The sequence below is a fragment of the Ruditapes philippinarum genome, unplaced genomic scaffold (genome assembly GCF_026571515.1).
Source record: "Ruditapes philippinarum isolate M1 unplaced genomic scaffold, ASM2657151v2 ctg402_1_1_1_1, whole genome shotgun sequence".
In the NCBI taxonomy this organism is placed as follows: Eukaryota; Metazoa; Mollusca; class Bivalvia; order Venerida; family Veneridae; genus Ruditapes; species Ruditapes philippinarum.
Window position 1 is genome coordinate 21,398 of NW_026858860.1, and position 14,297 is coordinate 35,694.

Here is a 14,297-nt window from a genome sequence, read left to right on the forward strand (position 1 = left end):
GGTCATCTACTGGTCATGACCAATCACCATACCAAGTTTGAAGTTCCTAGGCCTAAGGGTTCTTTAGTTATCACTCGGAAACCATTTGGTCTACGGACCGACGGACCAACGGACCGACGGACCGACAAGTGCAAAGCAATATACCCCCTTTTCTTCGAAATGGGGGCATAATAATTATGTTCATAGTTTAAGCTTTCTTCTTTTTATTCCCTAAAATATATCAATCAAATTCTCAAGAATTTGTCAGTTCATTATTTTGTTTGGTACTGAAAAGCAATCCTGCTAATTGTGAATTTTTTACACATTTTTGTGAATTTTTTATGTTTTTTTGTTGTTTTTTTGGCATTGAGAAGAGGCCTTATTTCGGGGTCAAACCAAACTCAGCCAAAAAAAATCACTGGTCTGAGTATCCCTTTAAGTTAATTTACCATTTATAGTATCAAAGAAGAAAATTAAAAAAAACAAATTCAAATAAATGAAAACAATCACGGAAACCCATGGCTTATAAATCTGATCACAAATGAAGAAGGTGTTGATAAAAATGAATAATTTATCTATTTCAAATTGAAAGTAAATCCATGAAGAAACAAGAAATTTCGCACGACACATATGCCCCCCTTTCTAGCACTTGTCTCACATTATTGGTAATTTTGTTATAGAAACTTGCCATAAATGGGTACATGGAAGACCAAGTGTTCAATTATGTAAAAAAGAAAAATAATGAAGACTTTGTGATAAATAGTTATCAAGATAATGAGACGTTTAAGGCCTCTGTGACCTTGACCTTTGAACTAGTGACCCAAAACCAATAGGGGTCTTCTAATTGTTATGATTAGTCAATAATAGAAATATGAAGACTTTGTGATAAATAGATTTCAAGATAATAAACAGAAACCATTCTGACATTTAAGGCCCCTGTGACCTTGGCCTTTGATCTAGTGACCCCAAAAGCAATAAGGATCATCTGTTGGTTATGACCAATCACTATGTGAAATATGAAGACTTTGTGATATAAAGTAACCAAGATAACAAGCAATTATCATAGTATTGCAAGCAATCCATAAGTCCCCTACCGGTTAGAACCCCATCAACATTCTGAAGGGCCATTGGCCATTCACTAATGTTTCAATTTTTCTCTACTTTAAGTAAATTTGTTGGAAAAGTTCTTTAAAAGATCACACGAAACAGTTTTTATGAACAGACAGACAGACGGACTGAAGTTAATATTTGAAACATCCCTGTTACCAAAATATAACATTTTTAAAAGCAAAATTCTTAAAGAGGAGATAACCCTTGAATTAAAGATGCAATTTCATAAAAATTTTCAGCTCTTTTTGACTAATCACAAATATTGTTATATTTGCCATGTTTTAAGCCTATTTGTTGCCAAGGCAACCAATATTTTTTCAAAATAGGAAGAACAGATAAGACATGCACAATCTCAAGACTGCCATCTACCCATATTACAAGTTTCATAAAAATATTTCCAGTACTTTTTGAGTTATCACTGGATTCAGTTTATGTGTAAAATTTGCCATATTTTCAGTCTATGTGTTGCCATAGCAACCAGAATTTTCAACATAGGAAGAAAAGAAAAAGACATGCATAATTTCCAGACTGCCATCTACCCATATTTCAAGTTTCATAAAAACATTTCCAGTACTTTTTGCGTTATCACTGGATCCAGTTTATGTTTAAAATTTGCCATATTTTCAGCCTATTTGTTGCCATAGCAACCAGAATTTTCAACATAGGAAGAAAAGAAAAAGACGTGCATAATCTCCATACTGCCATTTATCCATATATCAAGTTTCATAAAAATGTTTTCAGTACTTTTCAAGTTATCGCGGGATCCAGTTTTGTGGACGGACGGACTGAGAGACAGACAGACAGACGGACGGACAGACAGACGGACAGAGGGTAAACCTAAAGTCCCCTCCGGTAAACCGGTAGGGGACTAATAAGCATACATCATACTACCATTCAAGGCCCCTGTGACCTAGACCTTTGACCTAGTGAGCCCAAAATCAATAGGGGTCATCTACTAGTTATGACCAATCAATTCGGAAAGAAGAAGACTTTGTGATGAATATTTTTTAAGATAATCAGCGGAAACCATTCCCTGGGACCTTGACCTTTGACCTAGTGACCCCAAAATCTATAGGGGTCATCTACTAGTTATGGCCAATCACTATGTGAATTATGTAGACTTTGTGATGAATACTTTCCAAGATAATCGGCGAAAACCTTTCAGACTTTTAAGGCCCCTGTGACCTTTGACTTTGTGACCAAAAAATCAGTAGGGGTCATCTACTAGTTATGACCAATCAATATATGAATATGAAGACTTTGTGATAAATAGTTTTCAAGAGAATAAGCGGAAACTATATTACCATTCAAGGCCCCTGTGACCTTGACCTTCAATCTAGTGACCCCAAAATCAATAGCGGTCATCTACTAATTCAGACTAATCACTATGTGAAATATTAAGACTTTGCAATGAATTGTAACAAAGATAATGAGCAGAAACCATTCAGACATTTGAGGCCCCTGTGATTGTGACCTTTCACCTGATGACCCCAATATCAAAAGGGGTCATCTACTAGTTATAACCAATCAACATGTGAAATATGAAGACTATGTGATGAATACTTTTCAAGATAATCAGCAGAAACCATTCTGACATTTAATGCCCCTGTGACTTTGACCTTCAACTTAGTGACCCTAAAACCATTAGGGGTCATCTACTGGTTATGACCAATCACTATGTGAACTATGTAGACCTTGTGATGAATACTTTTCAAGATAATCAGCGGAAATCATTTTGACATTTAAGGCCCCTGTGACCTTGACCTTTGACCCCAAAGTCAATAGCGGTCATCTACTAGTTATGACCAATCACTATGTGCAATATGATAAATAGTTTTCATGAAAATCAGCGGAAACCATGTGGTATACCGACAGACAGACCGACAGACAGACCGACATTAGCAAAACAATATACCTCCTCTTCTTGGAAGGGGGGCATAATAAGAAAGTTAAAGAATGAATAAGAAAAATTCAAAGTTTAAGGAAGGTAATAATTTTGGAAATATGGATGCTAGATTTATAACCCTTGTCATATTATCATGATGTTGGAGTTGGAAGCAAATCCTGTAAAAAATGAAGAAGTTTGCCTAAAAGATAATCATTTCTAGAAAAAAGTATCTAAGTTCAATGGGGACATAAATCTGGAAAAAGTCAAGCTAGAATATAGAACCTTCTCTGACAAATGATTTGAGTGATGATAAGAATCATATATATAAAGTTTGAAGTAGATAATATTAAGAAATAAAGAAGGTATAAAAAAACACTGTTTTCATGAAAATTCAAGAAGGGTAATTCTGATAATTTTTGTGCTTGAGTTGTACACCTTGTCACTATGATGTGGTTGATGATCAGAAACATACTTTTGAAGTTTAAAGTTGAAAAGCTATCCATCCATATTTCAAGTTTCATGATAATATCTCAGTGCTTTTTGCGCTATCACTGGATCCAGTCTATGTGTTAAATTTGCCATAATTTCATTCGAAAAACAAAAGTTTTCAACATAGGAAGAAAAGAAAATAACATGCATAATCTCCAGACTTCCATCTATCTGTTAAATAAGGTTCAAAAAAATATTTTCAGCACTTTTAGCATTATAACAGAATCCAGTTTTGTGGATGGTAAGACGGGTAAACATATTAAAAGTCCTCTCCGGTTAAACATGTAGGAGACTAATAAGCGTCCATTAAGATGTTACTAGAGTAAAAAATAATGACTGATTATTTCGGCATGTTTTTCTGCAATTTCTGCATTGTAATCCTCATCATCTGGTATGAATTACAGGTTTATAAAGTATTTTAAAGAATCATACCTGTTGCAACAAGTGCGTGGAAAGTCGAAACCCTCTTCCTACAGGTGCTTTTGCTGCACAACCCGTGGTCCTGGGGACCGTTAATTAGATCAATGTATCCATCACCTAAAATGGCAACTGGTGAGAGTCGTCGAGTTTCTGTATCTGAGTCCATGCTTTCTATCACAAGCATCTCGTAATTCATATCGTCAAAACATTCGTATGCTTGCCAGTTAGATACATATTTGCAATTTTCACTACGGATAATACCTGGAAATAATACAAAATGTAGCAGAATTTATAATAAGTACAAGACTGTGACTTCCATATTGGTTATGTATGACAAAGAAAAGATTCCCTTTTACAAAATATAGTTGCAAAACTATGAAGAAATGCTATAACACTTCTCGTATCAAACTCATATGACTGTATTTACTTTTGTTTTTATAAACACATTAGGACAGAATAAAATAAAAGAAAAGTAATATTTAAAACAGAATGCATCATATTGTATTAAACCTTGTTCATTGGACATATAATGTTACCAATACAATGCATTTGGTAAGAAAACACAGACAAAATTAACAATATTTAATGATATATACAGTGTCTATTCTAGGAGGGGGGATCGGGGGATTCACCCATATTTTTGAGAATTCCCCCCTATTTTTTCAGAGGCAGGGGAAAAATTTTAAATAAAGAGAAAGAGGAAAAAAGATCAACAAATGTAATAAATTCTCACTTTTCAATAAAAATCCCCCTTGTTTTTTGAATCCTAGTATAGACACTGTATTTAACAGTATTTGCAGAAGTCCAAAGGGATAATGATGATGTACACATGCTTTTGTTCTTAAATATACTTTAAATGCTTTCAAAATAACGCATAATCACCTTTATATGGAGCAATATTATTATATGGAATTCTTGCACCATCAACCGTGGTCACCATTTCTTTTGGTATCCTATAATCGCCAAGACCTCGTCTCGGATCACCGCCCCATTCATACTCTGACTGAGGGATAACTGTTCCAACATGACCTAAGAATGTTCCATCCAAATCCTTAAACATAGCCTTCTTTAACGCATCACAGTCCATGTCAACACAATCGGCAGAATTGATTTTTCTGAAATGTTTATGTTTCAAAATTGCGAAGAACTCAAATATCTTGTCATCTTTTAAGAAGAATTCTGCTGAAATTGATAAGAATCATAAACTATATGCCATATATGTATGTGAAAGATCTATACTGTTTTCTTTACTATACAACACAAATAAATTGGTAAATTGGTTGTGTATTACTAATGTTGCAGTACATCAATTTTATGTTTTTATATAACTTACTCTACATTCGGTCTGTGATAAATGATTTTGTGGCTACTGTCCACATCTATCAAAGTTGTCCTTTCTGATGTCATTGGGTGTTGTAAATCATCGTTTGCCTCATTTGTTGTCACAGCATAGTTATTCTTGCAAGCAGTCTGTCCATACTTCGCAAAGGTGACATCAGAAATAGTGGTCAAACCACCGATTGCATTGTAACTCATTAGGCCCTTAAATGGTTTTATAGGAGCTTTATTTGACTCTGAAATATAGTTTGGAAATACCAGCCCAACCATGTCACCATTGGGAGGAGAACTTGGACGAGAGTTTGCAGATAGCACTGTATTGTTGTCAGGTGACGGTAACCTATCATTTACACAATCAAACGACGATGTCTGTCCAACAAATGTTGTTCTTTTTATTTCCACACGTTTATCGGCATAAACATGACTTAAAATAGCTGGACCGTTGACAATCGCTAATAAACCATTGGAATTTTCAATCAATAGATTATTTTCGCTGACAAAATTAACTTTAGATTGATAATAGATACCATAGTCATGATTTTTCCATGCAATAAACCCGCTTAATTTGGCACAATCTGCAGGGACTGGATCATCTGGTAGCACGACAGCTCCCAGTATGTTTGCATACATTTTATTATTCCTGTGGTTTCCTGTATTGTCATCACATTCCAATGGTGCTATATGGTAAGCAATTCTTTCTGATGCCGTAACAAGATTGTCCTGAAGAATAAGCCACTTTGCTGAAATTGCCTCAATACCAGCCTCCCAATTTGGATAAAATTCCTCAAAACGGTCCTGGTAAGTGTTTGTGGCTACCATCAAAGATACTAGATTATGTTTAAGGACTGTGCCATCAGACCTTGTGACAATACCTGAAATATGCAAATATATATGTATCTTTTGTAGCATATTTCTTTGCATGTACATGAAAAATGTAAATACTGACTTATTGCAAAAAAGTTTGTAAAATAACTGACACCAATTTACAAAATACAAAACAAAACCCACGAGGAGTATTATTTTCATGTACATTTCTACCATGTTACAGGTAAATAGACATGTATATATTATTTCCGAAAAATGTAAGGTAAGTTACAAACCATTCCTTTTTGAAAATAATAATTCTATTTGCTGGACTAGACATTACAATTGAAGCAAAAATAACATTTATTATTTTTATATTTTTCACCTTTACATATCCTAACAATTTTAACAACTGAATTAAGAGTCATACCATTTCCGATTGATCCAAACACAACATTGTCCAAAATATTTAGACCACCGGTCCTGAATGCTCCTATGGCTGTGTTGAACCCATTGTGGAAAGAGCATTTTGTAACAATAGACGGTCTGACATTACTAACTGTCCCCAATGCGACAAACGCAACTGAAAACCTTGGGTCATACTCGTCAGCATAACCTTCTTGTCCAGTGTGATAAAACTCCACATTAGACAATCGAGCATATCCTGAAACAAGAAGTATTAAATTCATATAGACATTTAACTTCAAATCACATACAATATTAAATACATAGCATCAACCATTTGAATCACAAAATTATTTAGTGAACACTTACTTTAACCCAGTATCACATGAGCATTTTGTGAAAAATGGCTGTTTTCATTAAAAAAAGCCTCATATTACAAGTTTAAAATGCTACGAAACTTTAAAAAATGCTTCAATGCTGATCAATCTTGGCACAAATGTTGACTGGACTAGGGATGCATATTATTAAGAATGGAACGAAACGATAACAACAGTTGTGAAACAATATGGTATTTTATCAATACCAATACTATTTAAGTGTTTGAGCCAGCCATGATGTTGACATCAGCAACAACATGTATATGAGCCATGTCATGACAAAACCAACATAATGGGTTTGCGACCAGTATGGATCCAGACCAGCCTGCGCATCCTCGCAGTCTGATCAGGATCCATGCTGTTTGCTTACCAACCCTATTACAAGTAGAGAAACTGATAGCAACAGCATGGATCCTGATCAGACTGCGCAGGCTGGTCTGGATCCATGCTGGTCGCAAATGCAATATGTTGGTTTTGTCGTGACGCGGCTCATGTATATTATAAAATTTGAGTATTTTCATGCAAATTGCCGAAATGTTTTATAGCATGTAATTATAATTTTTAAGACTGATCATCAAAAAGTGATCAACAAATGCCATATCAAGTATTTGAATTTATGCAGCATGTTATTTAGTTAAGGTTTTCGTTATTACGAATATCGCGAGCACTTGCTAGTGATCTCCCTTCAACTTGGATTACAAACATTTAGGACCATAGCCATTTTGCATTCTTTTTGTGATATTATTGAGATAAATGATCGTCTGTACATTATTCGTTTTCCTTTGTATTTTTGTATATATTCTTTGCTTTTAATTTTGAAAGTAACATTTTATATACTGGTACTTTTTGAAACGGTATTAACCAGTAAATTATGAAAGTCCAAGTACCGGTTATAAGTATCCAACCATATCCAATCCAACATAGCGTTTGTAATTGCATGCTCAATCTTTAATTTCCTGTTTTCACAGCAACATTAGGGGACATCTCAAAATTGCCAAAAATTACTATTTTGGGTTGATTTTTTTCATCAAAACTAATTTCAGTGCTGCAACTTCTCAATGGATTGAGATAGAGTCAAAGGCTTTTCAGCGTTTGTTACATGTTATGTTAACATTGACCTGAGGCAATTTTTGGTCTCTCGCAAGTTCAAAATCGTCTTGGTGATGAGGGAGGCTGCTTCCCCCCTTCAAACCCCCCTAATCAGAAGGAGGCGCAACCCCTCTCTGGCAGCCCCCTATATATCCTTTGATAGAGGGCAGCACTGAAAAAGTGATCACTTTTTTAACAAAATTTCTCAATGAAAACAAGTGGTTGGGGTCAGAATAGGGCTTTTTTTTCACTATTTTTAGGTCTCAAAAAGTTGGGGGAGGGGGGTTAAAAGGCGTGTATATAGATGGTTATGAGTTATGAGTTTAAGAGTGAAAAGAAAGTTCAAAAAGATGTTATTATTTGCTTTCAAAGTAAGTTTTTGAGTAGAAGCAGATTTCAAAGAAACAAAGTAACAAAGCATTTTATTACCTCTGTGTGTTTTTTTTCCTTTGACAACACCAACTAAGACTCGAGCCCCATATGATTCCGTGTACAGTTTGTCATAATCTTCACCAATGATTTTAATATTACGCGTTAAATGACCAACAGCGGCTCCCATTGATATATCCACACCATTTGCCAGGGTTTCCTTATGAGCTACATTGTATCAAGTTGACAAAATAAACAATAAGAGGGCCATGATGGCCCTGAAATCGCTCACCTAAATATAATATGTAAAATCTTAATCTAAAACTGATATCAAAAAGTTCATATCTGTAGATGAAATAGTGCATGTGTAAAAACATTATAGGTTTGCTATTGCTGAGGAAAAACAACAGTTCTAAAAGATGTGTACATGTAAGGAAAATCAATGAAACCTTGGAACAGGGCCAATTTTGACACTAGGTCTACTATTTGAACTTGGTAGAAAACTCTCTAGAAGATGTTTCATGCTACTATCTAAGTTAAAGCTCTTTGATTTATCAAAAGAAGGTGTTGTTTTTTTTTAATTTTTACTATTTACATTGTTATTGTAAATATAAGGAAAATCAATAACCACCTTGGGTTGGGCCAATTTTGACCCAAGGGCTTAAAAATTATTTGAACAAACTTGGTAGACACCAATTAAAGGAGATTATTCTTGCTTAATATCTTATGTCTAGCTCTGGCTTTTTAAAAGAAGATTTTTTAAGTTTTTACTATATACATACAGTGTAACTTCCGAAAACCGAACACCCATGGGACTTGTCAAAAAGTTCGGATTTCAGAGGTTTCCGGAATTCAGAGGTTTATGATAATGCGGACAAGACTAAGCCACTTAATATCACTAAATGTCAAGGAAGAAGTGGCCTTCCCAAACCAAAATCGCAAGCTTTATAAAAGCTTGCGACAAGCTTGCAACAAGCTTGTCGCAAGCTTGCAAATAAAGCTTGCGGAAAGCTTAGAATTGGAACCGCGCGGCAAGCTTGCCGCAAGCTTGCGGGAAGCTTGCAGCCTGTTTTCAAAAATGCATGCTTTAGATTTGAAAGGCACCACAAGCTTGCGACAAGCTAGTTGCAAGCTTGCGGCAAGCTAGTTGCAAGCTTGCGGCAAGCTAGTTGCAAGCTTGCGGTAAGCTAGTTTCAAGCTTGCGGCAAGCTAGTTGCAAGCTTGCGGCAAGCTTGCCTCTAGCTTGCGACAAGCTTGCGTCTGGCCTGTAGCAAACTTCTTTAAATTCTCCAATATTGCAATTAATCGTCCTCATGTGATAAGGTATAACATTAATAAACTATTACATAATAGAATTAATTTATTCATTTCAACTTATTTCTAGATTTACAAGTCATCTTAACAAAAATAATTCCATAACACAAATTCAAAAAATAATAAATGTCTACCAAGTTGAGAAAATAGAAAACAATTTACATTATTTATTTAAGATAACTGTTTTTTTTTGTTTTTTTTGTTTGTTTTTTTTTCAAATAAGTATCCATAATTTATGATAAATCATGTCCTTCACAGATTCAGTCTTTCAGAATGGCTTCACTGTGGCACACAACTATCCATATTATTGACTGCCTGTTGTACACACTGAAAAAAAATTGTATCATAATTAATTATTTATGTTTAATATGCATATGATAGTGGTTTTATTGGCATGTAATTAAAAAGATCAATATTTGAAAGCACAAGTTGCATAGTAAAATATTATTTTTTTGGCAATAGTAAAATATTAATTTTGGGCAATTTTGCCAGTTTAATTATTTATAAAAATTAAAATTGTTCTTGCTGCAATAGTTTTTAATTTTGTTAAATATTTCTATAAATAATTTCAACAACATAGATCTATATCTAACAAGGCAATTGTTAGTTTAAACAATACAATTGAAAATTATTCACATTCCTACTGGTTTTGACTGATAATGAATCTTTTTATCAGAACTTTTATTTTAACTATATGAAAATTTTAAATAGTGAATGTATTACATGCATTTAAGTATTGTACAAACATTTAAGATAAATAATATTGTAATTTAAGTAAATCTTTAATATACAAAAATTATATTCTATACAATCATTTTATTTAAATGGATTGAAAGTTGTTCATCTAACAGTTAAAATTGTTCAAATCAATTGTAATTATTTATTTCATTATTTTTATCAATTATCTAACCTTATTGAATAACAAAACTAACCATCAATTATTTCTGTAATCAACCTCATTTTTCTTTCCTTCATCATTATAATTTGAAACTCTCTATGATACCTGTGTAGAATTGTAAGTTTTCCTGTAAATAAGAAAAAAATATTCATTACTATAAATACATAATAATTATATAAATTGAGTAAAATCAAAATGCTTATTCTGATAGTAGTTTGGTACTGTTAATATAAACCCATAATTTACTGAAATATCCTCAAAATGTAAATGGTATGAAAAATCATGACCAGGAATATAATTTACTGGTACATAATGTAAAGAAAAGGGCAGATTTAAAAATTCCCACTCAATAACACTCAGTGAAAAAGATTTAAATCAGCACATATGTTAAATTTATGAAGAAAAACAAAAACTAAAATTAAAAGTGTTCATTTGCAAGGTAAATTTGAAAAGACTGTTGTAACAAAATAGTCTAAATAACTTACCATTATTCCATTGAACAGTAGTTAGAAATTTCCATTTCCATCTGATTGAAGAACTCCTTTAATATCCCATTATAATTTTATTAAAGTTCACATTATAAAGTTGTTTCATCTAAATGGCACTTTAGTCACATGTTTAACTCTACTCCTAAGCATCATTTTAAATTATAAGCACTGAGGTCCAAATAAACTCTTCCTGAGTATAATATTTGAATTTTCCGAGATCAGATCCTGATACCAGATTGGTTCAGGGTATTAGATTACATGTTGTAAACCCCACTTATCTCACACTTTCTTTTATATAAGATAGGTGAGTTTAACACTGGTTATTATGAAAACAGTAGGGCGAAAGTAATGATGCACTTGACTGATCACTGACCAATAACACATGTTTATAGTAAGTTACAATCACTTCAATGTGTGAACAGTCTACAATTAATACTCACAGGAGACCAATTTATGAAATGTTAAATTGAATCTTAATTATGCCATAATTAACTTCTGCACAAGATAGTTAATATTTAAGAAGGGATATACTTGTGCTAATGAATTAAAAATTAAAAGACACATGAATAAAACAAATTAACATTCAATGATTGAAATAAAAAAAATAGCCCTTAGACAAAATAAAATGTTCATTATATTTGCTTGTATGTTCACAATTGTTAAAAAATGTTACTTTTGTTAACTTTCATAATAACTAATTTAAAATACTGACTTTATCTTAGTTTAATTGTGTTGAAAGCTTTAATTAGAAATTTATAAGCTGAATTAACACTCTTGATTTCCTCTTTCATTTTGATTTTGGGTGATTTTCTTTTTTTTACTGAACATCATCCAGATGTCTCAAGTGAACCTCTAATTTTTGACATGGCATTAATTAATAATTTTGAGAAAGTAATAAGAATTTTAATAACACTAGTGAGTAATTAAAAAAATTGATAAAGTTATATGAATCTTAAAAACAAAGAATGTAAGACAGGCAAATAAAATCTATGAAATAAATGTTTTCATTTGAATCCCATTATATTATATAAATGCTAATTAGTTTGAGTGAAATGATTTTATAAACATTTCCAAGTTTTTGTACTTAGAAATTTTTCACTACTTTTCATTTTCCTGCTTTCACAGAATTTTCTAAGTCTAAACTTTCGAAGAAGCTTGCGCAAGCTTGCGATAAAAATTGTTTTGTAAGCTTGCGCAAGCTTGCAGAATTCTGTATGAAACTACTTGCGAGCTTGCGCAAGCTTGCAGCAAGCTTACAGCAAGCATAAATAGCCAATGTAAGCTTGCGACAAGCTTGCAGCAAGCTTGTCGCAAGCTTGCCTCAAGCTTTCCTTTTGGTTTGGGTTTACTGTAATATCATATATAATAGTCTTTTAATCAAGATAAAGATGTGAATGAAAAGAATACATTTTTATCTTACTTGCAAATGCTTTTGAATTTCTATCAGTTTGTAGAAATGTTGTTAATTGCATAAACTTACATATCGTCTGATGCTAGTTAATTAATTATTACATCAAATGCAATAAAATCCCTAAAGACTTTTGATGCATACATTGTCCAATTAATTGTCATTTAATCCGCTAATAAACACTTCAAATTAACTGACCGCCGTAAATTACTTTGATTAACCGCATCACTTCAAACATACCATTTCACAGTTTGTGATTTTAACGCGTGTCAAATTACACGATCACCGCTAATTAGTAAACAATCGATAGGGAGATTAAATCTTCCTGCAGGGTTTACAATGTATTTCACACCTTTGGATATTTCCGGTTTTTGGAGGTAAAATTGCATTGATTTGACTCTAATTTTACAAAAATATCGTCCGGAATTCAGAATTTAGAAGTTCCGGAATTCAGAAGTATTATATTAATAGAAAATAGAAGGGAAAAAATCGGGACCGAAAAAATTGTTCGGTTTTTAGAAGTTTCCGGATTTCAGAAGTTCCGGAATTCGGAAGTTACACTGTATAAGGAAAATAAATGACAGGCCATGACACAGGCAATTTTAACCCCAGGACTTTTATTTAAACAAACTTGGCAGACACCCACAAGAAGATGTTTCATGCCAAAGATCTAAGCTTAAGCTATTTGTTTGTTTTTTTAAAAGAACCCCGGGGGCAGGACCAATTTTGACCCAAGAGCTTTTGTGTGAACAAACTTGGTAGACACTTCCTAGAAGATGTTTTATGCCAAATATGTAAGTTCTAGCTTTTTGGTTTTTTTAAGGAAGATATTTTAAGTTTTTTCTTTCGATTGCCATAGAGTTCTGCAGGGAATTAAATTCTCTGAACATTTTTGATAGGTGACCACCGAAGAAACATTCCTGTGAAGCTTGGATGAAGTTGATCTAGCGGTTTATGAGATGTTGTTTAAGTAAAAAATAACAGACGACCGGACGGACGCGGGATGAAAAGCAATCACATTAAAGCTCACCATGTCACTTTGTGACAGGTGATCTAAAAACGCTTGCACACATTTAACAGCGCGTATTGGATCAAATTAAAATAAATTTACCTTGCAATTTAAGTGTATCTTTTTTTTATTTATTACTTTTAATAACATTATCATATTTTATATGTTTCTCACACAAATGCGAAAACAAAACTAAATGATCAAGATATTTTGAATAAAAATCACTTTAACATATGTTTTAACTATGACATTTACAGATACAAATGGATTGCTAGATGCAACATAATTTTAAGACAAGCAAATTATGCCATGAATACTTACTAGTACAACATGTTCAATGTAATTTATTTGTAAAAAGTAAGGAAGCAATTATAGTTATAATACTAACTTAGATAACAGATAAAACAATCAAATAAAATATTTACCTATATGTTTGTATTTCAAAGTCTCGTTTAAAGTCAAAGTAATATTGTCTGAGGCAATGGCAGTGATTTTAAAAGATTCAGTCTGCCAGGCATTAAAGCTGGTGGAACCGACAACGATTTCATCATCAACTGACCACTGTACTGGTTCTTTTAATGTAATCGTATTAGAGCCAGCATTAACAGTAGCTGCTAGTTCAGTCCATGTTGTTCCTACATCTTTCCCAAACAAATCCAGTCCTCCAAACACTCCTAGAAGTACACATGATTGTTCTAGATACACAGGTTATAGCAAACAGATTCTTAATATTTTCCAATCAGTTGAAAATGAATAAACAGTAAAAAAAAGGTTTTGATAAAATTACAAATTTAATAATTACCTAAATGGTTGCAGTATCTCACACAGACACTTTTACAATGTTTAACATGCTAATTACTTTCATTTTATACACTTGGTGAAAGTTTTATATGAAAATATATTCTTCTGGTT

General features: G+C 32.9%; 1 protein-coding gene and 1 long non-coding RNA gene across 3 annotated transcripts in view; both read right to left on the bottom strand.

Moving 5' to 3' along the window:
- LOC132754507 (fibrocystin-L-like) overlaps window positions 1-14,297 on the bottom strand; it is a 193,667-nt gene that overhangs the window by 20,001 nt on the left and 159,369 nt on the right. For both annotated transcript variants that reach the window (XM_060745147.1, XM_060745148.1), the window contains 6 exons: window positions 13,811-14,059; window positions 8,329-8,496; window positions 6,459-6,692; window positions 5,220-6,096; window positions 4,769-5,001; window positions 3,899-4,147 (listed from right to left, as the gene is read on the bottom strand). In XM_060745147.1, coding sequence (XP_060601130.1) covers window positions 3,899-4,147; window positions 4,769-5,001; window positions 5,220-6,096; window positions 6,459-6,692; window positions 8,329-8,496; window positions 13,811-14,059 — 2,010 coding nt within the window. The remainder of the gene's footprint in view (window positions 1-3,898; window positions 4,148-4,768; window positions 5,002-5,219; window positions 6,097-6,458; window positions 6,693-8,328; window positions 8,497-13,810; window positions 14,060-14,297) is intronic.
- On the bottom strand, window positions 8,511-11,860 carry LOC132754510 (uncharacterized). The gene is made up of 3 exons (XR_009629088.1): window positions 10,966-11,860; window positions 10,515-10,607; window positions 8,511-9,909 (listed from the first exon to the last, which is right to left on the bottom strand). It is a non-coding gene; the product is annotated as an uncharacterized LOC132754510 (long non-coding RNA).